This window comes from Sinohyriopsis cumingii, chromosome 10 (assembly GCF_028554795.1).
Source record: "Sinohyriopsis cumingii isolate HCF-2022 chromosome 10, ASM2855479v2, whole genome shotgun sequence".
Lineage (NCBI taxonomy): Eukaryota > Metazoa > Mollusca > Bivalvia > Unionida > Unionidae > Sinohyriopsis > Sinohyriopsis cumingii.
In genome coordinates, this window is record NC_142970.1 from 61,186,473 (window position 1) to 61,209,103 (window position 22,631).

General features: G+C 34.5%; 1 protein-coding gene across 2 annotated transcripts in view; it reads left to right on the top strand.

The window, feature by feature from the left end:
* Positions 1–22,631, top strand: part of LOC149790231 (prolow-density lipoprotein receptor-related protein 1-like) — a 393,476-nt gene that overhangs the window by 163,795 nt on the left and 207,050 nt on the right. For both annotated transcript variants that reach the window (XM_089972262.1, XM_089972261.1), the window contains exons 28-35: positions 197–383; positions 1,857–1,960; positions 2,603–2,896; positions 8,407–8,532; positions 10,735–10,866; positions 13,278–13,412; positions 17,154–17,283; positions 20,294–20,572. In XM_089972262.1, coding sequence (XP_089828388.1) covers positions 197–383; positions 1,857–1,960; positions 2,603–2,896; positions 8,407–8,532; positions 10,735–10,866; positions 13,278–13,412; positions 17,154–17,283; positions 20,294–20,572 — 1,387 coding nt within the window. The remainder of the gene's footprint in view (positions 1–196; positions 384–1,856; positions 1,961–2,602; positions 2,897–8,406; positions 8,533–10,734; positions 10,867–13,277; positions 13,413–17,153; positions 17,284–20,293; positions 20,573–22,631) is intronic.

Below are 22,631 nucleotides of genomic sequence, written 5' to 3' on the forward strand. Positions count from 1 at the left end.
AGAAAACATCATTGAATAGTTGGGGGGGGGGGAGGTCTTAAATTTGTAAAACAAAACATTTCTAACAAGTAGAGCCAGTAATAAAGTGTAACAGCCTAGTATATATCTGGGGATTTGCAGACTGCATTGTAGGGCACAGGTAGAAATTGTATTTAAAAAAGTTGCAAAAGATGTAAATTATATTCCTCGATTACAGGTTTGTTGCACCCTGAGGGTCTTGCCATTGACTGGATATCAGGCAACATATACTTTTCTTCTTACGACGACAAGTCTGCTTCAATATCTGTGGCAACATTGAATGGAGCTTTCAGGACCGAGATTATCAAGTCGGAGACTTTCTTGATTGCCCAGCCCCATTCCCTGGCAGTTCATCCAACAAAAGGGTAAATATGTTTGCCCTGTGTTTTTTTTTAAAAAAGTACCCCAAGATTCTGTGATTATGGTGATACCCTCTGTCAGTCGATCCATCTATCTTATTAGACATCTGTTCATCAGTCTTACTACCACATGTTCTAAATAGTAGAGATTATAATACCCTCTGTCTGTCTTTCTATTTGTTTGTCTTAATACACTTCTGTCCATCAGTCTTATCTTCTAAACTTATGGAGATTATGATACCCTCTGTCTGTCCATCTATATGACTGCCTTAATGCTGGATGTCTTTTTGCCACATCTTCTAAACTTGTGGCGATTGTGATACCCTTTGCCTGTCCTTCCACCTGTCTGTCTTAATACACATCTGTCCATAAGTCTTCTACACTTGTAGAGTTTATGATGCCCTTTGCCTGTCCTTCCATATGTCTGTCTTAATAAACATCTGTCCATAAGTCTTCTACACTTTTGGAGTTTATGATACCCTTTGCCTGTCCTTCCATATGTCTGTCTTTTTAAACATTAGTCCATAAGTCTTCTAAACTTCTGGAGTTTATGATGCCCTTTGCCTGTCCTTCCATCTGTCAATCTTAATAAACGTCTGTCCACAAGTCTTATGTTCTAAGCTTGTGGAGATTGTGATACATTCTATCTTTCCATCCATCTGACAGTCTTTTGACCAGATCGATGTCCATCAGTCTTTTAACCACATTGTGGTAAATGTTGTCAAAATATTTCAGGATTCAGATCTATTGATTTGAGATTATTGCCATATTAGAAGATTCAGGTCAATTGATTCGAGATTATTACCATGTTACAGTATTCAGGTCTATTGATTTGAAATTATTACCATGTTACAGTATTCAGGTCTATTGATTTGAAATTATTACCATGTTACAGTATTCAGGTCTATTGATTTGAAATTATTACCATATTACAGTATTCAGGTCTATTGATTTGAAATTATTACCATATTACAGTATTCTGGTCTATTGATTTGAAATTATTACCATGTTACAGTATTCAGGTCTATTGATTTGAAATTATTACCATGTTACAGTATTCAGGTCTATTGATTTGAAATTATTACCATGTTACAGTATTCAGGTCTATTGATTTGAAATTATTACCATGTCACAGTATTCAGGTCTATTGATTTGAAATTATTACCATATTACAGAATTTTTTCATGGACATAAAATTTAAAATGTTTCCCCCAATACATGTATGTAGGTTTCAGATGTTGGCTAGTTAAATTGTAGTGACTGAAGATCTGTGATATGATGATAAAAGATAAATTTTGATGCTCTTTTGTGTTTATAATTTCACTATAAAAGCACTAAATCATTAAAGTCGACAGCAAAAACTACTTTCTATATTGTGTTTTTGTTTTGACTTGGAGAACTAAATTACTAAACTCAGCTACTAAAAGTACTTGCTGCATGGTATATTTTGCCTTCAGTTATCTTTTCCTTGCAATTCAGGTTTCTGTTTTGGGCCGACAAAATGAACAAAACGAAACTATTCAAGTCCTACATGGATGGAAGCCAACCAGATATATTTGTTGATGGCCTGACTGGTCCTCAGAGTGAGTAAAGTGATGATACTCAGATTACATTTCATAAAATCGTCAAGCTATCTGTTTCATCTAAGCAGTTTTATGTACCATATATATTCATGTATAAGCCCAGTCAAACTGCAACAATCATGACCCATATCTGCCTTTGCATAATGCACCAGCAGATCAGGGTCTTTGTTCTTTTTTCTATTGATTAATCCTAACAAGGTGCATATTCCCAGATCTGCTGGCACATTAAGTAATGGCAGATCTGAGTCTGTGTGATTTGCAGTAGATCAGATGTGTGTATGTACATTAATTGATTTCTTTCTTGATGGGAGCTGTAGTGGTTCAGTGGTCATCATGCTGGACTCGGGACTATAATAGCAATGAATTGAGCTTATTTTTTAAACAAGTACTGTGATATATCCAGTCACCAATCACTGTTTCTTATTATTGTCAGATTTTGTACTTGTTAATTTTTGCACTGATCTGACTGTTTATTATATTTTTTTTGACCTTACATTAATTTCGAATAATAATTTTACCCATTAATTGATCAGAATGATAGCTGTACAAGTAGAGGTTGAATTTATAGCATTCTCACTCTTAAAGTAGAAGTGACGTCTCAAGTTATGCATATAATAATCACATTTCATTTTTAAAATGCAGGTCTTGCTGTCGACATGAAAGAAAACCTACTAATTTTTATTGACGATAATATGATCAAGAAGTGCAGCATTGATAAACAGAATTGCAGCCAAATTAACACCAGTGTTTCAACATTCATGCCAATGGCAGTGACAGTCCATGAGGATTATCTTTATGTATCCACCAGCACAGAACACTCCAATATTGACTCCATCATTCGTTTCAATCGTGATGGTACAGGAAACAAGACCTTGCGAAGCCAAACCCCAATGATAAAAGCGTTGCGGGTGTATGATAAGGAATGGAGAAAGAATGGTAACTAGAACAATTATTATGAAATTGATCTTTCGTTATAATGATATTTAATGAAGCTTTCTGAAGTGCATCATGTGATAGGTTATATTGCCCTTTTTTGAGGTACATTCCGTTATTTCTTCTATGATAAGATCAGAGAACCAGTCTAATAAGTCTTTTAAAAAAAGCAGTAGTAGGCTTATTATCAGCGAAAGATATCTTTTCTTTAAAATAGGGGTGGGCTTAACAATATTGACTTTATCAAGCATGGGTTTAACAATAAACATGGTTTTATCATCAGGCATGGACTTAACAGCATTGACTTGTCAAAAAGCATGGTATTGTCTTAAAGAATGGGCCTGTTATCTTATATTGGCTTAATGCCAAGGATAGGATTATCATCAGACGTAAGTTGATCATCAAACTTGGGATAACCATCATGCATCGTCTTATAGATAATCCAACATGGATTTATCATCAAGCATGGTCTTATAGTCCAACATGGATTTATCATCAGGCATGGTTTTAAAGTCCAACATGGATTTATCATCAGGCATGATCTTACAGTGCAGCATGGATTTATCATCAAGCATGGTCTTATAGTCCAACATGGATTTATCATCAAGCATGGTCTTATAGTCCAACATGGATTTATCATCATGCATGATCTTATAGTCCAACATGGATATATCATCAGGCATGATCCTACAGTGCAGCATGGATTTATCATCAGGCATGGTCTTATAGTTCAACATGGATTTATCATCAGGCATTGTCTTATAGTTCAATATGGATTTACCATCAGGCATGGTCTTATAGATAATCCAACATGGATTTATCAACAGGCATGGTCTTATATTCCAACATGATTTATCAACAGGCATGGTCTTATATTCCAACATGATTTATCATCAAGCATGATCTTATAGTCCATCATGGATATGTCATCAGGCATGGTCTTAAAATCCAACATGGATTTATCATCAGGCATGGTCTTATAGTCCAGCATGGATTTATCATCAGGCATGATCTTATAGTCCATCATGGATTTATCATCAGGCATGGTCTTAAAATCCAACATGGATTTATCATCAGGCATGGTCTTAAAATCCAACATGGATTTATCATCAGGCATGATCTTATAGTCCAGCATGGATTTATCATCAGGCATGGTCTTATAGTCCAACATGGATTTATCATCAGACATGATATTATAGTCCATCATGGATATATCATCAGGCATGGTCTTAAAATCCAACATGGATTTATCATCAGGCATGGTCTTAAAGTCCAGCATGGATTTATCATCAGGCATGATCTTATAGTCCAACATGGATTTATCATCAGGCATGATATTATAGTCCATCATGGATATATCATCAGGCATGGTCTTAAAATCCAACATGGATTTATCATCAGGCATGATCTTATAGTCCAGCATGGATTTATCATCAGGCATGATCTTATAGTCCAACATGGATTTATCATCAGGCATGATATTATAGTCCATCATGGATATATCATCAGGCATGGTCTTAAAATCCAACATGGATTTATCATCAGGCATGGTCTTATAGATAATCCAACATGGATTTATCATCAGGCATGATCTTATAGTCCAACATGGATTTATCATCAAGCATGATCTTATAGTCCATCATGGATATATCATCAGGCATGGTCTTATAGTCCAGCATGGATTTATCATCAGGCATGGTCTTATAGTCCAGCATGGATATATCATCAGACATGGTCTTATAGTCCAGCATGGATTTATCATCAGGCATGGTCTTAAAGTCCAACATGAATTTATCATCAAGCATGGTCTTATATTCCATCATGGATTTATCATCAGGCATGGTCTTATAATAGTCCATCATGGATTTATCATCAGGCATGGTCTTATAGTCCATCATGGATTTATCATCAGGCATGGTCTTAAAGTCCAACATGATTTATCATCAAGCATGGTCTTATAGTCCATCATGGATATATCATCAGACATGGTCTTATAGTCCAACATGGATTTATCATCAGGCATGGTCTTATAGTCCAACATAGATTTATCATCAGACATGGTCTTATAGTCCATCATGGATTTATCATCAGGCATGGTCTTATAGTCCAACATGGATTTATCATCAGGCATGGTCTTATAGTCCAACATAGATTTATCATCAGGCATGGTCTTATAGTCCATCATGGATTTATCATCAGGCATGGTCTTATAGTCCAACATAGATTTATCATCAGGCATGGTCTTATAGTCCATCATGGATTTATCATCAGGCATGGTCTTATAGTCCAACATGGATTTATCATCAGGCATGGTCTTAAAGTCCAACATGATTCATCATCAGGCATGATCTTATAGTCCAACATAGATTTATCATCAAAATGGTTTTATATATCATGGGTTTGTACATTTATGTCTGCATATATAATTATTGATTTGTACATGTATGTCTGCACATATGTGTAATCATTGGTTTGTACATGTATGTCTATATGTGTGTAATCATAGTTTTATACATGTATGTATGTATGTATGTGTGAGTAATCAGGTATTTGTACATGTATGTACAAGTCCGTGATGCAAAACAGTCATGACAGTAAGAATGCATGGTCAGGCAGAGTCACCTACAATGTTTATTTGAGCAGAGAAAATGACACTTTCTTGTTATAAAGAAATTTTATTATAAATAATGTACCAGTTCACCAACTTAAATATTATATCACCCAGATACAGAATTTCTCTCAAAATAAGAGCAGGTAATAGACAGACTTCTTAAATTTTGTTACAAAGTGTGGGCGTGTAAGAGAGGGAACATATATTTATTGCCAGAAAATCCCACATTTAACAAGAAAATCATTATAATATAAATAATGTTTATATAAAAAAATTTAATACAAAATTAGAAAAGCAATTCTGAAATTAATTTGTGCATCTAATTGAGCCTGTTTAGCCCAGTACTTGAATTACTTAGTACATTATATATACTAATATTTATATTATATATATAAAATACTTAAGAAACATCCTACCTACCTACCGCTCTGGTGGCCTAGTGGGTAGAGTGTCCACCTTGGATGTAGTCATGCCAAAGACTTGTTAAAATGATACTAACAGCTACCTTGTTTGATACTCAGCATTAAGAAGTTAGTATTAGTACTGGTCAGACTGGTGTCAGGATAATGTGATGGGTGGGACATCATTTTACCTGTCTGGGGTATGATGCTCCAGTGCTCGACATCACGATAAACTGCCACATGGCAGACATCATAGTGATATGACTGAAAAATTGTTAAAGTTACGTTAAAAGTCCAAATCACACACACACCTACCTACCCTAATATTTAAAGCCAGTGCAGTAGGAAACACACATTGGAGGGGGGGCTAAGTCTCTTATAAGCCCAGTATTTGTGGGTAATATAAGTCACATATACATACCTTCTAGGCTTTTACATAAAGGATATAACAAGGGACTGCCATGTATACGTATATGTGATCATGTGAATGCATTGTGATCAATGAGCCTATATTTGTTTTATATTGAATGGTGTCTGGCGTTTATTGAATGCTGTTTTATATTGAATGGTGTCTGGAATTTATTGAATGTTGTTTTATATTGAATGGTGTCTGGCGTTTATTGAATGCTGTTTTATATTGAATGGTGTCTGGTGTTTATTGAATGCTGTTTTATATTGAATGGTGTCTGGCATTTATTGAATGTTGTTTTATATTGAATGGTGTCTGGCATTTATTGAATGCTGTTTTATATTGAATGGTGTCTGGCATTTATTGAATGCTGTTTTATATTGAATGGTGTCTGGCATTTATTGAATTTTGTTTTATATTGAATGGTGTCTGGCGTTTATTGAATGCTGTTTTATATTGAATGGTGTCTGGCGTTTATTGAATGTTGTTTTATATTGAATGGTGTCTGGCGTTTATTGAATGCTGTTAAGCACACAAAAAGGCAATAAATATGAGGTTGTATAACAATTATATTACATAGATTTATAATGATACATGATACAATGGTACATACAGAGTATTTCAAACCATATGGTTATGTGTGCTTGCCATGTTGTGTCATGATATGAGATACAACATTACATACACATGGCTCATTTCAAACATTTGTTCATGTGTACTTGCCATGTTGTGTCATGATATGGGATACAACATTACATACACATGGCTCATTTCAAACATTTGTTCATGTGTACTTGCCATGTTGTGTCATGATATGGAATACAACATTACATACACATGGCTCATTTCAAACATTTGTTCATGTGTTCTTGCCATGTTGTGTCATGATATGGGATACAACAGTACACAAACACAGATTGTTTCAATCCATGTGTGGATGTGTGCCTGTCATATTGACATGATATGTGATACAACATTATGTAAACACAGGTCATTTCAACCCATGTGTTTATGTTGTGCCTGTCATATTGACATGATATGTGATACAACATTATGTAAACACAGGTCATTTCAACCCATGTGTTTATGTTGTGCCTGTCATATTGACATGATATGTGATACAACATTATGTAAACACAGGTCATTTCAACCCATGTGTTGATGTGTGCCTGTCATATTGACATGATATGTGATACAACATTATGTAAACACAGGTCATTTCAACCCATGTGTTTATGTTGTGCCTGTTGTATTGACATGATATGTGATACGACATTATGTAAACACAGGTCATTTCAACCCATGTGTTTATGTTGTGCCTGTCGTATTGTGTCATAATACATGATACAACAGTACATAATCACAGGCCCCTTCAAGCCATTTGTTTGTGTGTGTCTGTCTTACATTAATCATGATACATGATACAACAGTACATAATCACAGGCCCCTTCAAACCATTTGTTTGTGTGTGTCTGTCTTACATTAATCATGATACATGATACAACAGTACATGATACATGATACAACAGTACAGAAACACAGGCCAAAGTTTATGTGTGCTTGCTGTTTTTGTGATGATACATGATACAGAAGTACATTAAACAGAGGTCATTTCAGACACTGTCTTTACGTTTGCCGGTCATATTGACCTGATACATAATACAACAGTACATAAACATTATAAGTCCCCTTCAAAACGTGTGTTTATGTGTGCCTGTCTTATCGCAGTGATACAAGATAAAACAGTTCATAAACACATCATTTCAAAACATGTTTATATGTGCCTGTCATATTGTGTTGCACTACATGATACAAAAGTATATTAACCACAGGCTCCTTCAAACTGTGTTCATGCATAGCTGCCATATTGTTTGAATACATGATACAGCAGTACAAAAACACAGGTCCCTTCAAACCATGTGTTTGCATGTGCTGCTGTCCAATTCTCATGATGCATCACTTTCTCTTGTGTTTATAGATTTCAGGTTGCATGATGATTGTTCAAAGTGCAGGAAGAAAATTTCTTACATTATATTGTTTTCCATATTTTTTTCTTCTTCTATCAATTATTTATTTTCTTCTTCTTCTTCAGGTACATATAAGAATGGTTGCACAGGAAAGAAATGTTCTCAACTTTGCCTGCCAGTTGGAGAGATGACTGCTGTGTGCAGATGTACTGCAGGGTATTCTTTAAATAACAATGACACATCCTGCATAGGTATGTGTATGATGATGATGATGATGATTATTTTATGATAAGTAATTTTTCTAGAGTTTGCTTGGTTTCCAGTTGTTAGATATCAGTGACCAGGTTTCCAGAATTTTCAGATTTATTCTTGTATGATTTGTATGAATTCCATTATTTATTCTCTGCAATCATTTTTATTTATTTGACAACCATTATGATTGGAGTATTTATAAACTATTTTGATTGGTCTATCTAAACAATGACTGTCAGTTATGGCTGATTTCAACCAAACAAAACCAGCATAGTAACTAATTTGTCACATGTATGTGTTCTGGTATATTGGACTTCTGATCATGTTTGAGAAAATAATTTGAAGAAAAAAAATGTTATTTACATAATAATAATAATAATAATATGATGATGATGATGATGATGGTGATGATGATAATGATGTTCTTGGTTGTTTTAAAGACTCTTTTCATACACTTAACTAAGACGGATACAAAAATCTGTGAGCATGTTATGGGGTCTACTGGTGACAATATGTATATGTATGTATATATGTGTGTGTGTGTGTATATATATATATATATATATAGAGAGAGAGAGAGAGAGAGAGAGAGAGAGAGAGAGGTAATTTTGCTATTCAGTGGTCATATTCCCTTCATATATGTTGTTCTTGTTCTTAATGTCTTTTACATACCTTCATTGTTATCTGATGTATCAATAATCTGTCTTCATTTGATTTGATCTCCAGTTTAAAAGAAATGGACAGAAAATGTACATGTCTACGTTTTTATTAATTCATCCATCCATCTATTCCTACATCCATTTCTCTAACCATCCATCATCCAGTTGGCTATCTATCTTGCAGCCGAATCCCAAATATTGATTCTTGAAGTCTACTTTACAATTTAAAACAGTTTCACACAAAAGCTGAACTTTAGATGAAACACTGATGATACAGTTTTTGTGATAAAAATGTCCTTCATGTTAGAAAGATCTTATTTTGCTTTCTTTTTATAAAAACTTGGCCAACAAAAGGTTGCATACTTTTCTGTAAGCAAGTCACATAAGTACTTTTTGAAAAAGTATGTGATTGTAAATTACTGAAGGTAAAATTTTCAAAATTTCCCATATCTACTTGCATTATGCAGATTTGTGTTGTTTGTTCTGCTTAGTACTTGAATGCATGGACCCAGATCTGCTGTTGTGTTATGCAGGTCTGGGCATGTGCATTTTGCTGTTTTGTTATGCAGATCTGGGTCTGTGCATTTTGCTATGGTGTTATACAGGTCTGGGTCTGTCCATTGTGCTGTTGTGTTATACAGATCTAAGTCTGTGCATTGTGCTATTGTGTTATACAGGTCTGTCTGTGTATTGTGCTATTGTGTTATGCAGATCTAAGTCTGCATTGTGATATTGTGTTATACAGCTCTAAGTCTGTGCATTGTGCTATTGTGTTATACAGATCTAAGTCTGTGCATTGTGCTGTTGTGTTATACAGATCTAAGTCTGTGAATTGTGCTATTGTGTTATACAGATATAAGTCTGTGCATTGTGTTATACCGATCTAAGTGTGCATTGTGCTATTGTGTTATACAGATCTAAGTCTGTGCATTGTGCTATTGTGTTATACAGGTCTGTCTGTGTATTGTGCTATTGTGTTATGCAGATCTAAGTCTGCATTGTGATATTGTGTTATACAGATCTAAGTCTGTGCATTGTGCTATTGTGTTATACAGATCTAAGTGTGCATTGTGCTACTGTGTTATACAGATCCAAGTCTGTGCATTGTGATACTGTGTTATACAGATCCAAGTCTGTGCATTGTGCTGTTGTGTTATACAGATCTAAGTCTATGCATTGTGCTATGGTGTTATACAGATATAAGTCTGTGCATTGTGTTATACAGATCTAAGTCTGCATTGTGCTGTTGTGTTATACAGATCTTAGTCTGTGCATTGTGCTATACAGATATAAGTCTGTGCATTGTGTTATACAGATCTAAGTGTGCATTGTGCTATTGTGTTATGCAGATCTTAGTCTGTGCATTGTGCTGTGGTGTTATACAGATATAAGTCTGTGCATTGTGTTATACAGATCTAAGTGTACATTGTGCTATTGTGTTATGCAGATATAAGTCTGTGCATTGTGCAGTTGGATTAAACTTTTAATCAAGTAAATACACTATGTAAAATTGTCAAGTTTTGAAATACTTTTTTATTGTAGGAATAAAATCATTCTTGATGTACGCCAAGGAATCTGAAATACGCGGGATTTCCTTTGACAAAAATGACAGTGTGGAGGCTCTACCACCAATATCCAAGATTCAGATGGCATCAGCAGTAGACTTCCATGCAGGTAAGACGAAACATGTGATTTTTGTCTTTGTTGCATGAATTGCATTGTTTTCAAACAATTAGGGACTGAATTCAGTTGACTTTCTTGAGAAAGGAAATCTAATATGTGCATTACTTATAAAGTTAGTTCATGAAAATGTGGCCATATTCATAGCTCTGCCATAATAATACAGTGCTCTCTCACTATAAAGCATCTCATTATTCAGTTTCACTCTTGATAATGTTGGTTTTATCACGGATCCCACTAAATTGGTTATATTTTGATATTTTTTCTCCACCCAATTTATTTAAATTGAATGTTGATCATGATTGTTACAGTTTAATATATGAAACAACCAATATTTGTATTTAATGCATTGTTGTGACATAGTCTTTTTATGACAGTTTTTTTATTATGACACAACCTCCTTGCTGTGACACATTTTTGATATAACACAGCCATGTTTTGACAGACTTCTGATCCTTGTTATGAGAAAGTATTGTTATTATAACACAGCCTTGTTTTGACACAGACTTCTGATCCTTGTTATGACAAAGTATTGTTATTATAACACAGCCTTGTTTTGACACAGACTTCTGATCCTTGTTATGACAAAGTATTGTTATTATAACGCAGCCTTATTTTGACACAGACTTCTGATCCTTGTTATGACACAATAATATTATTATTATTATTATTATTATTATTATTATTACCACTCCAGTGGCCTAGTGGTTAGAGCATCTGCTTCGTATGTGGGAGGTTGTGGGTTTGATCCCCAGGCAAGTCATACCAAAGACTTATAAAAATGGTACTAGCAGCTGCCTTGCTTGGCGCTCAGCATTAAGAGGTTAGTGTCAGGACTGGTCGGCCTGGTGTCAGGATAATGTGACTGGGTAAGACATCATGCTACATGTCTGCGGCTTGATGTCCCAGTGCTAGACATCACTATAAACTGCAGACTTCACAGCAATATGACTGAAAAATTGTTAAAACTACATTAAAGATCCAAATCACACACACACACATTATTATTATTATTATTATTATTGCAAAGCCTTACTATGAGACAGTTTTGTTGTAATACAGCCTTGTTTTGAAACGGACTTCTGATCCTTGTTATGACAGAGTGTTGTTATTATAACACAGCCTTGTTTTGACACAGACTTCTGATCCTTGTTATGACAGAGTATTGTTATTATAACACAGCCTTGTTTTGACACAGACTTCTGATCCTTGTTATGACAGAGTATTGTTATTATAACACAGCCTTGTTTTGACAAACTTCTGATCCTTGTTATGACAAAGTATTGTTATTATAACAGCCTTGTTTTGACAAACTTCTGATCCTTGTTAAGACAGAGTATTGTTATTATAACACAGCCTTGTTTTGACAAACTTCTGATCCTTGTTATGACAAAGTATTGTTATTATAACACAGCCTTGTTTTGACAGACTTCTGATCCTTGTTACGACAAAGTATTGTTATTATAACACAGCCTTGTTTTGACAAACTTCTGATCCTTGTTATGACAGAGTATTGTTATTATAACACAGCCTTGTTTTGACAAACTTTTGATCCTTGTTATGACAGAGTATTGTTATTATAACACAGCCTTGTTTTGACAGACTTCTGATGCTTGTTATGACAAAGTATTGTTATTATAACACAGCCTTGTTTTGACAGACTTCTGATCCTTGTTATGACAAAGTATTGTTATTATAACACAGCCTTGTTTTGACAGACTTCTGATGCTTGTTATGACAAAGTATTGTTATTATAACACAGCCTTGTTTTGACAGACTTCTGATCCTTGTTGTGACAAAGTATTGTTATTATAACACAGCCTTGTTTTGACAGACTTCTGATGCTTGTTATGACAAAGTATTGTTATTATAACACAGCCTTGTTTTGACAGACTTCTGATCCTTGTTATGACAAAGTATTGTTATTATAACACAGCCTTGTTTTGACACAGACTTCTAAACCTTGTTATGACAGCCTTGCTGAGACAGATTTGTCATTCTTTTTATGACACAGTGGTGTTATGACACAGCCTTGTAATTACATTGTATTGTCATGACACAGGCTGGTTACAGCATATCCTACATTATACAGCTAGGAAACAGACATCACACAAAATGGCATAATGGATTGGTGTATACAAAGCATACCAGCTGTATTTTATATATTTACCGGTACATATTTAGATAATTGAGGGCCCCATATTTTCGTACTAATTGTGTCACCCTCATGAAATAAAAGACTGTTACTATTATTATTATCATTATTATTTATAGCAAGTTTTCACATTTTTGTAAGTTGTTGAAAGTTTTTGACTGCAGTATAACATAACTTTTTTTCTAATGTATATCTAGTTCCATTTTGGAAGTCAGTGATATTTAGAAATGCCTTTTTGTGTTTTTCTCAGCAAATGACTCCATCTTCTGGGCAGACACAAAAGCCAACTCCATTTTACGGATAAAGCGAGACCTCAGTGGTCGTGAGACCATTTTGAAGGATGCAGTCAGCAATGTAGAAGGCCTAGCTGTTGATTGGATAGCAGGTATCTGTGATGAACATAATGGTGATGGTGGTAATGATTGTGTGGGGGTGGCAGTGAAGATGACACTGATGAAAATGGCAGCATTGGTTGTGCTAATTATGATATGCTAATTATGATATGCTAATTATGATACACTAATTATGATACGCTAATTATGATATGATATTTATGATATGCTAATTATGATACACTAATTATGATATGCTAATTATGATATGCTAATTATGATATGCTAATTATGATACACTAATTATGATACGCTAATTATGATATGATATTTATGATATGCTAATTATGATACACTAATTATGATATGCTAATTATGATATGCTAATTATGATACACTAATTATGATATACTAATTATGATATGTTAATTATGATGATGTTACTGATGATGGTGATGTTGGTGGTGATGAGGACAAGATTTAATTAGTGTCTCACATTACATTCTAATACATCTGCAAAATTTATAATTGATTGTATTTCAGAATTTACAGCAATAAAATCCAGAGTATGCATTTGGAAATTTGATCCTGTTGGGATATCGTCACTCTCATTCAGATGTGTTTCGAAGACAAATCACATTTTTGACACAGTTTTGCAGAAGGTCTTAGAATTGTAATAATAATTCTGTGATTAAAGGTTTTAGGATGTTAATGATGGTAATGTTTTCAATCAGAAACACCCATTTTTACTGGCACTGCCAAGTTGATGTCAGTAAAACTCAATTTACAATAGTCCAGCCACCATGATTAACAATTCTCAATTACTTAAAAAGAAGACATTAGTTGTCTGTTAAATGATAATAATTGTCTTCATCAAGTGATCATTTTATGATAATTATGCAAATAAGAATACATCATTTACTAGATGCAAAGACTTTGAGTATACTGGTATGAACGAATTGTATAATTAAAAGAAAAATTATATTTGATTTAAATTGTTCCTTTTTTATTACAAAAAAACTGTTTCCATTGCCATGTGAAGATGTTTCAGACATACCTTAAATTTTTTTTTTTACAGAAAAGCCATTTCTAATTTAATTCTTTAGCAATTTTTTTTCTGTTTATTTTTGAGGATTCTTTTAAGGTCATGTTTTATTCATGTAAGAAAGTAAGAATATTGCTAGATGACGGGGAAACTGATTCCTTTGAATCTGAAAAAATTCTTATTACAAGAATGTGAAACAGATTTTAAATCCCCAAGTTTCAATGACAGAGAACATGTTAATTGATGCATGACTTCAGAAATTAATACATTTTGACATACTTAATCTCAGATTTTTGTTTTGTCAATAAAGACATAAAATTTTCTCTTCCATTAACATTTATTCATATAAGGTGTACATTAGACATAATAAGCGGTTTATTTCAATTAGGCTTACTTTCAAATGTAAAATTGCATAGAAATTGGATGGATTTCTTTCAAGTGTAAAAACAGCATAGAAATTGGGTGGCTTAATTTCGAGTGTAAAACAGCATAGGAATTGGGTGGTTTACTTTCATTGTAAAATGGCATAGGAATTGGGTGTCTTACTTTCAAGTGTAAAATGGCATAGGAATTGGGTGGCTTACTTTCATGTGTAAAGCAGCATAGGAATTGGGTGACTTACTTTCATTGTAAAATGGCATAGGAATTGGGTGACTTACTTTCAAGTGTAAAATGGCATAGGAATTGGGTGGCTTAATTTCAAGTGTAAAATAACATAGGAATTGGGTGGCTTACTTTCAAGTGTAAAATGGCATAGGAATTGGGTGACTTACTTTCAAGTGTAAAATAACAGGAATTGGGTGGCTTACTTTCATGTGTAAAACAGCATAGGAATTGGGTGGCTTACTTTCATGTGTAAAACAGCATAGGAATTGGGTGACTTACTTTCATTGTAAAATGGCATAGGAATTGGGTGGCTTACTTTCATGTGTAAAGCAGCATAGGAATTGGGTGACTTTCTTTCATTGTAAAATGGCATAGGAATTGGGTGACTTACTTTTAAGTGTAAAATGGCATAGGAATTGGGTGGCTTACTTTCATGTGTAAAACGGCATAGGAATTGGGTGGCTTACCTTCATGTGTAAAACAGCATAGGAATTGGGTGACTTACTTTCATTGTAAAATGGCATAGGAATTGGGTGGCTTACTTTCAAGTGTAAAATGGCATAGGAATTGGGTGGCTTAATTTCAAGTGTAAAATAACATAGGAATTGGGTGGCTTACTTTCAAGTGTAAAATGGCATAGGAATTGGGTGACTTACTTTCAAGTGTAAAATAACATAGGAATTGGGTGGCTTACTTTCATGTGTAAAACAGCATAGGAATTGGGTGGCTTACTTTCATGTGTAAAACAGCATAGGAATTGGGTGGCTTACTTTCATTGTAAAATGGCATAGGAATTGGGTGGCTTACTTTCATGTGTAAAGCAGCATAGGAATTGGGTGACTTTCTTTCATTGTAAAATGGCATAGGAATTGGGTGACTTACTTTTAAGTGTAAAATGGCATAGGAATTGGGTGGCTTACTTTCAAGTGTAAAATAACAGGAATTGGGTGGCTTACTTTCAAGTGTAAAACGGTATAGGAATTGGGTGACTTACTTTCAAGTGTAAAATAACATAGGAATTGGGTGGCTTACTTTCATGTGTAAAACGGCATAGGAATTGGGTGGCTTACCTTCATGTGTAAAACAGCATAGGAATTGGGTGACTTACTTTCATTGTAAAATGGCATAGGAATTGGGTGGCTTACTTTCAAGTGTAAAATGGCATAGGAATTGGGTGGCTTAATTTCAAGTGTAAAATAACATAGGAATTGGGTGGCTTACTTTCAAGTGTAAAATGGCATAGGAATTGGGTGACTTACTTTCAAGTGTAAAATAACATAGGAATTGGGTGGCTTACTTTCATGTGTAAAACAGCATAGGAATTGGGTGGCTTACTTTCATGTGTAAAACAGCATAGGAATTGGGTGGCTTACTTTCATTGTAAAATGGCATAGGAATTGGGTGGCTTACTTTCATGTGTAAAGCAGCATAGGAATTGGGTGACTTTCTTTCATTGTAAAATGGCATAGGAATTGGGTGACTTACTTTTAAGTGTAAAATGGCATAGGAATTGGGTGGCTTACTTTCAAGTGTAAAATAACAGGAATTGGGTGGCTTACTTTCAAGTGTAAAACGGTATAGGAATTGGGTGACTTACTTTCAAGTGTAAAATAACATAGGAATTGGGTGGCTTACTTTCATGTGTAAAACGGCATAGGAATTGGGTGGCTTACCTTCATGTGTAAAACAGCATAGGAATTGGGTGACTTACTTTCATTGTAAAATGGCATAGGAATTGGGTGGCTTACTTTCAAGTGTAAAATGGCATAGGAATTGGGTGACTTACTTTCAAGTGTAAAATAACATAGGACTTGGGTGGCTTACTTTCATGTGTAAAACAGCATAGGAATTGGGTGGCTTACTTTCGTGTGTAAAACAGCATAGGAATTGGGTGGCTTACTTTCATGTGTAAAACAGCATAGGAATTGGGTGGCTTACTTTCATGTGTAAAACAGCATAGGAATTGGGTGGCTTACTTTCATGTGTAAAACAGCATAGGAATTGGGTGGTTTACTTTCATGTGTAAAACAGCATAGCAATTGGGTGACTTAATGTTTTAGTGGAAAATAGCATGGTAATTGGATGGTTCACTTCAAAGTAAATTATGTTCAGTGTCAGCATAATTACATCTTTCTTTATGCAGGTAATGTGTATTGGACGGATGCAGATCATGACACGATAGAAGTCAGCAGGTTAAACGGTTCCAACAGATATGTCCTACTATCGGGAGGTATGGAGAAGCCAAGATCCATAGCTGTCCACCCAACAGAAGGGTATGTTATAATCAAAACATATCCATCTTCATTTAAGCCATTTGTTTAAAGTATAAATCCACCTGTTTGGAAAAGTTGTATTTCTAAATTAAATGAAGATTTGGGTGTGTATTTTAAAGAAATTTGTGAACTTTAATCAACTCCCTGTGGATCAGATGTAATAGCTTTGGATTTGATCTGCTCTCTGAGGATTTTATTCACATTTGCTACTTGAGGATTTGATCTGCTCTCTGGGGATTTTATTCACATTTGCTACTTGAGGATTTGATCTGCTCTCTGGGGATTTTATTCACATTTGCTACTTGAGGATTTGATCTGCTCTCTGTTGATTTTATTTACATTTGCTACTTGAGGATTTGATCTGCTCTCTGGGGATTTTATTCACATTTGCTACTTGAGGATTTGATCTGCTCTCTGGGGATTTTATTCACATTTGCTACTTGAGGATTTGATCTGCTCTCTGTTGATTTTATTCACATTTGCTACTTGAGGATTTGATCTGCTCTCTGGGGATTTTATTCACATTTGCTACTTGAGGATTTGATCTGCTCTCGGGGGATTTTATTCACATTTGCTACTTGAGGATTTGATCTGCTCTCGGGGGATTTTATTCACATTTGCTACTTGAGGATTTGATCTGCTCTCTGTTGATTTTATTCACATTTGCTACTTGAGGATTTGATCTGCTCTCTGTTGATTTTATTCACATTTGCTACTTGAGGATTTGATCTGCTCTCTGTTGATTTTATTCACATTTGCTACTTGAGGATTTGATCTGCTCTCTGTTGATTTTATTCACATTTGCTACTTGAGGATTTGATCTGCTCTCTGGGGATTTTATTCACATTTGCTACTTGAGGATTTGATCTGCTCTCGGGGGATTTTATTCACATTTGCTACTTGAGGATTTGATCTGCTCTCTGGGGATTTTATTCACATTTGCTACTTGAGGATTTGATCTGCTCTCGGGGGATTTTATTCACATTTGCTACTTGAGGATTTGATCTGCTCTCGGAGGATTTTATTCACATTTGCTACTTGAGGATTTGATCTGCTCTCTGGGGATTTTATTCACATTTGCTACTTGAGGATTTGATCTGCTCTCTGGGGATTTTATTCACATTTGCTACTTGAGGATTTGATCTGCTCTCTGGGGGATTTTATTCACATTTGCTACTTGAGGATTTGATCTGCTCTCTGGGGATTTTATTCACATTTGCTACTTGAGGATTTGATCTGCTCTCTGGGGATTTTATTCACATTTGCTACTTGAGGATTTGATCTCCTCTCTGGGGATTTTATTCACATTTGCTACTTGAGGATTTGATCTGCTCTCGGGGGATTTTATTCACATTTGCTACTTGAGGATTTGATCTGCTCTCGGGGGATTTTATTCACATTTGCTACTTGAGGATTTGATCTGCTCTCTGTTGATTTTATTCACATTTGCTACTTGAGGATTTGATCTGCTCTCTGGGGATTTTATTCACATTTGCTACTTGAGGATTTGATCTGCTCTCTGGGGATTTTATTCACATTTGCTACTTGAGGATTTGATCTGCTCTCTGGGGATTTTATTCACATTTGCTACTTGAGGATTTGATCTGCTCTCTGGGGATTTTATTCACATTTGCTACTTGAGGATTTGATCTGCTCTCTGAGGATTTTATTCACATTTGCTACTTGAGGATTTGATCTGCTCTCTGAGGATTTTATTCACATTTGCTACTTGAGGATTTGATCTGCTCTCTGGGGATTTTATTCACATTTGCTACTTGAGGATTTGATCTGCTCTCTGGGGATTTTATTCACATTTGCTACTTGAGGATTTGATCTGCTCTCTGGGGATTTTATTCACATTTGCTACTTGAGGATTTGACCTGCTCTCTGGGGATGGAACATTTTGGAACAGGTTATTGAATAGATGGATGGAAATTTTGGACATACTATCTTGTAGCTGATTTTTTTTCCCATGATGCTTGTCCAGTGTGAGAAATTTATGACATATTTCAGCTGTCTTTTTTTTAAATATATGTCTTTACAGTTTCATTTTGAGGAAATAATTTGCTTTAGCAATTTTACCTGAATTTTGTGACCATGGCCATACTATTTCATTATTTACTGACAAGTTTGTATACACATCAATCCATGAATATTATTATTAAGAATTTTGATTACCTTTATTATTATTATTATTATTATTATCATCATCATCATCATCATCATCATTTGCATCAAAGTTATTCTGAATTCTGATTGGCTGAACACATCACAGTGTTTCTAGCTCTGCATCACAAGATGTTGTACTTATGACAGTTACAAAAAGTACTGTGAGATTTTAGCTTCATTCAGTACATTGTTTACTGAGCTGTACAATTTAGGTGTTGACCTCTGCTGACCTGTGTTGACCAGTATCTTCTTCCACAGGTCGTTAAAAGAAAACATTGAACTCAACAGAAGCCAATAATTCAAAATTTTGTGATTTTCTAATATTTGCAACAGAGAATTTGTTTCTTCTTGAATGTTTGCAAATTCAATGGTAACTAAGTTAATGATAATTTATTTTTTACCTAATTGACCTATACCATTTCTACTTTGGAAAAAAATAATTAAGTAAAAGTAAATGAAAACATGCACACATTAGAGAACTGTATTTATTGTGATTTTTGTTGTCAAACACATTATAAATAAATTGTAAAGTTTTATTTTGGGATTTTTCTTTTAAACACATTATCAAGTACATAAATACAAGTTATCTATTTAATGATTTCTGTTTTAGACACATCATTAGTAATCATTGCAAGTTATGTCTGTGTTGATTTGTGTTTTTAAATATGTTATCTTTAAATAATTGTAAATTATCTCCAAGGTAATTTGCTTAAGCACATTAAAAAATAATCATAAGTTATCTTGTTGGTGGTTTGTTTTTATTTATAAATAATTGTAAATTATCTATGGTGATTTGTGTTTTAAGCACATCTGTCAATAATTCTAAATTTTATTTTTGTAGGATATTTTTCTGGGCAGATTGGGGAAGTGAACCAAAAATAGAAAAAGCATGTCTGGATGGGTCAAATCGTACCGCTTTTGTCAGTGGCATTAATATTACAACTCCATATGGGCTTACCATCGACTATGAAACCAATATGTTGTACTGGTGTGATAAATCATTAGATATAATCGAGAAAGTGAACATATCAACTGGAGATAGAACTCTTATTGTACAAGATGGCATTACAGACTGCATGTCGTTGACAGTGTTCAAGGATTACATCTACTGGATTGATACGTAAGTTGATACATTTTTTGTTCATTCGTCTCTTGATTCAGGCCAATCCAGTGGCCTAAGTTGTTTGAGCATCTGCCTTGGATGCAGGATGTCACAGGTTTGAAACCTGGCTAAGACATAAAAAAAGACTTATAAAAATGATACTAGAACCTGCCTTTCTTGGTGCTTTGCATTCACAGCTTAGTGTTAGGACTGGTCAGGCTGGTGTCAAGATAATTTGACTGGGTGGGACATCATGCCACATGTCTGCAGCATGATACCCCAGCTCTAGCCATCTCTATAAACTGCCACACTGCAGACTTGCAGTGATATGACTGAAATTGTTAAAGAAATGACTAAAATTGTTAAAGATATGTTTTAAATAAAGCAACAACACAAAACACATATCTTGATTGCTTGGAAGAATCAGTTGGTTCAGTTTGATCTTGTAATCCAAAGGTCATGTCTGTGATCCTTATCCAGGCCAAACCCTGGGAGATCACACATTGTTATGCACGTGTAAGTACCTGGGATTGAACCCAAGACTGCACAGTTGCAAAGTGAATACATTACCATTATGTTATGCATATGATTTAGGCAGTAATTATTTCTAAATATTTTATCCAACAGTTTGATTAATATTACATTTTGATGTATCAAATGCAGTATGAAAGCAAAACCAGAGATTATTTTATTTAAGAAACTGAATTATTACAGAATAATCTGTTATACATATATTGATCTTATAGTTTGGTAACTTTTTTATATTATAAGAACAAAGTAATCATTAGTTTGAAACTTTTCAATGAAAATGATTTGCCTGTTTTTTACTTTTTCTTTATAGATTGTAAATTGTGTTATCTTAATTATTATGATTTTTAAGTTATACAAATTTTGTTTATGTAATTGTTTAGCAACATACCACTTTTTACAGGGGGCCCCGAGTGGCCAAGTGGTCTAAAGTGCTCTCCATTACAGATCACTGCCATCTCACCTCTGTCTGCATTGGTTCGAGTCTTGGATTCGGCTAATGTGGGTATGTGAGAAAGCTTGCCAGTAGCTTATCGTGGGTCGGTGGTTCTTTCCGGAGTTTTTCCGGGTTCTTCCTCCACCATTAATACTGGCCGCCATGTATAGCCTATCGTGTGCTGAAAAATGGCATTAAACCCTACAACAACAACAACTTTTTACAGTTTATTAATTGGCAATATACATTGGATCTGACATTTAGAATTATTGGAAATATACACCATCCCTGTATAATTCGCACCTGGATAACTTGTGAAACCACTTATAATGCAGGGTCAGACATGGATCCCATTTATTTACTGGAAAATGCCCAGAATTGGCCTAAATTTATTGACTGTGAAGAAATTGTGATTTAAATTGGTAAATGAAACGGCTTGATATATTGCTTCTTTCATTGTCGAAAAAGAAATTTGTGTTTTAGTTCTGTCTTGTAAATCTGTATCATTGTAATCGTTATAAATCTTCATGAATGCAATATCACTATTTTCATGCATGAAAAATGTCATGATATACTTTCATAGCTATGTTCACAAGTGTTTCTGTGAGAACCTGATTATGTGACAACCGTAATTTGATTTCTGACTTGCATAAATATTTGCTGTTTTGTTACACTCATTTACAAGCAGACCTCTTTGTATTATCATGTTAATTACATCTTTTGTATTGTTATGTATATTATTTTATATGCTCATTGTTTTCTGCGTTAACTTTACATTGTCAGAATCATGCAGTATTACCCAATACTGAACTCACGTGCAAATACACATATTGCATTCACGTGCATAAAGGAACTACTTTCTGTTGTAAACAAACAATGAATGCAGACACCAGCACTTTTGATTTGTAAACAAATCATGTACACTCACGTAGTGGGCGCTTTACGTTGTGGTTTCATGAAATAGAGGTCCCTATTTTTTGAAGGACAAAAAAAGAACTTTGTTTGATTGTGAAGCAACAACAAAAAGATGTGATGTAATTACGCACTATTTTCATGTAACATGATGGATGTTGAAACCTCTTGGGGTAAAGTTGATGCTGGTCTTTCAGTGGT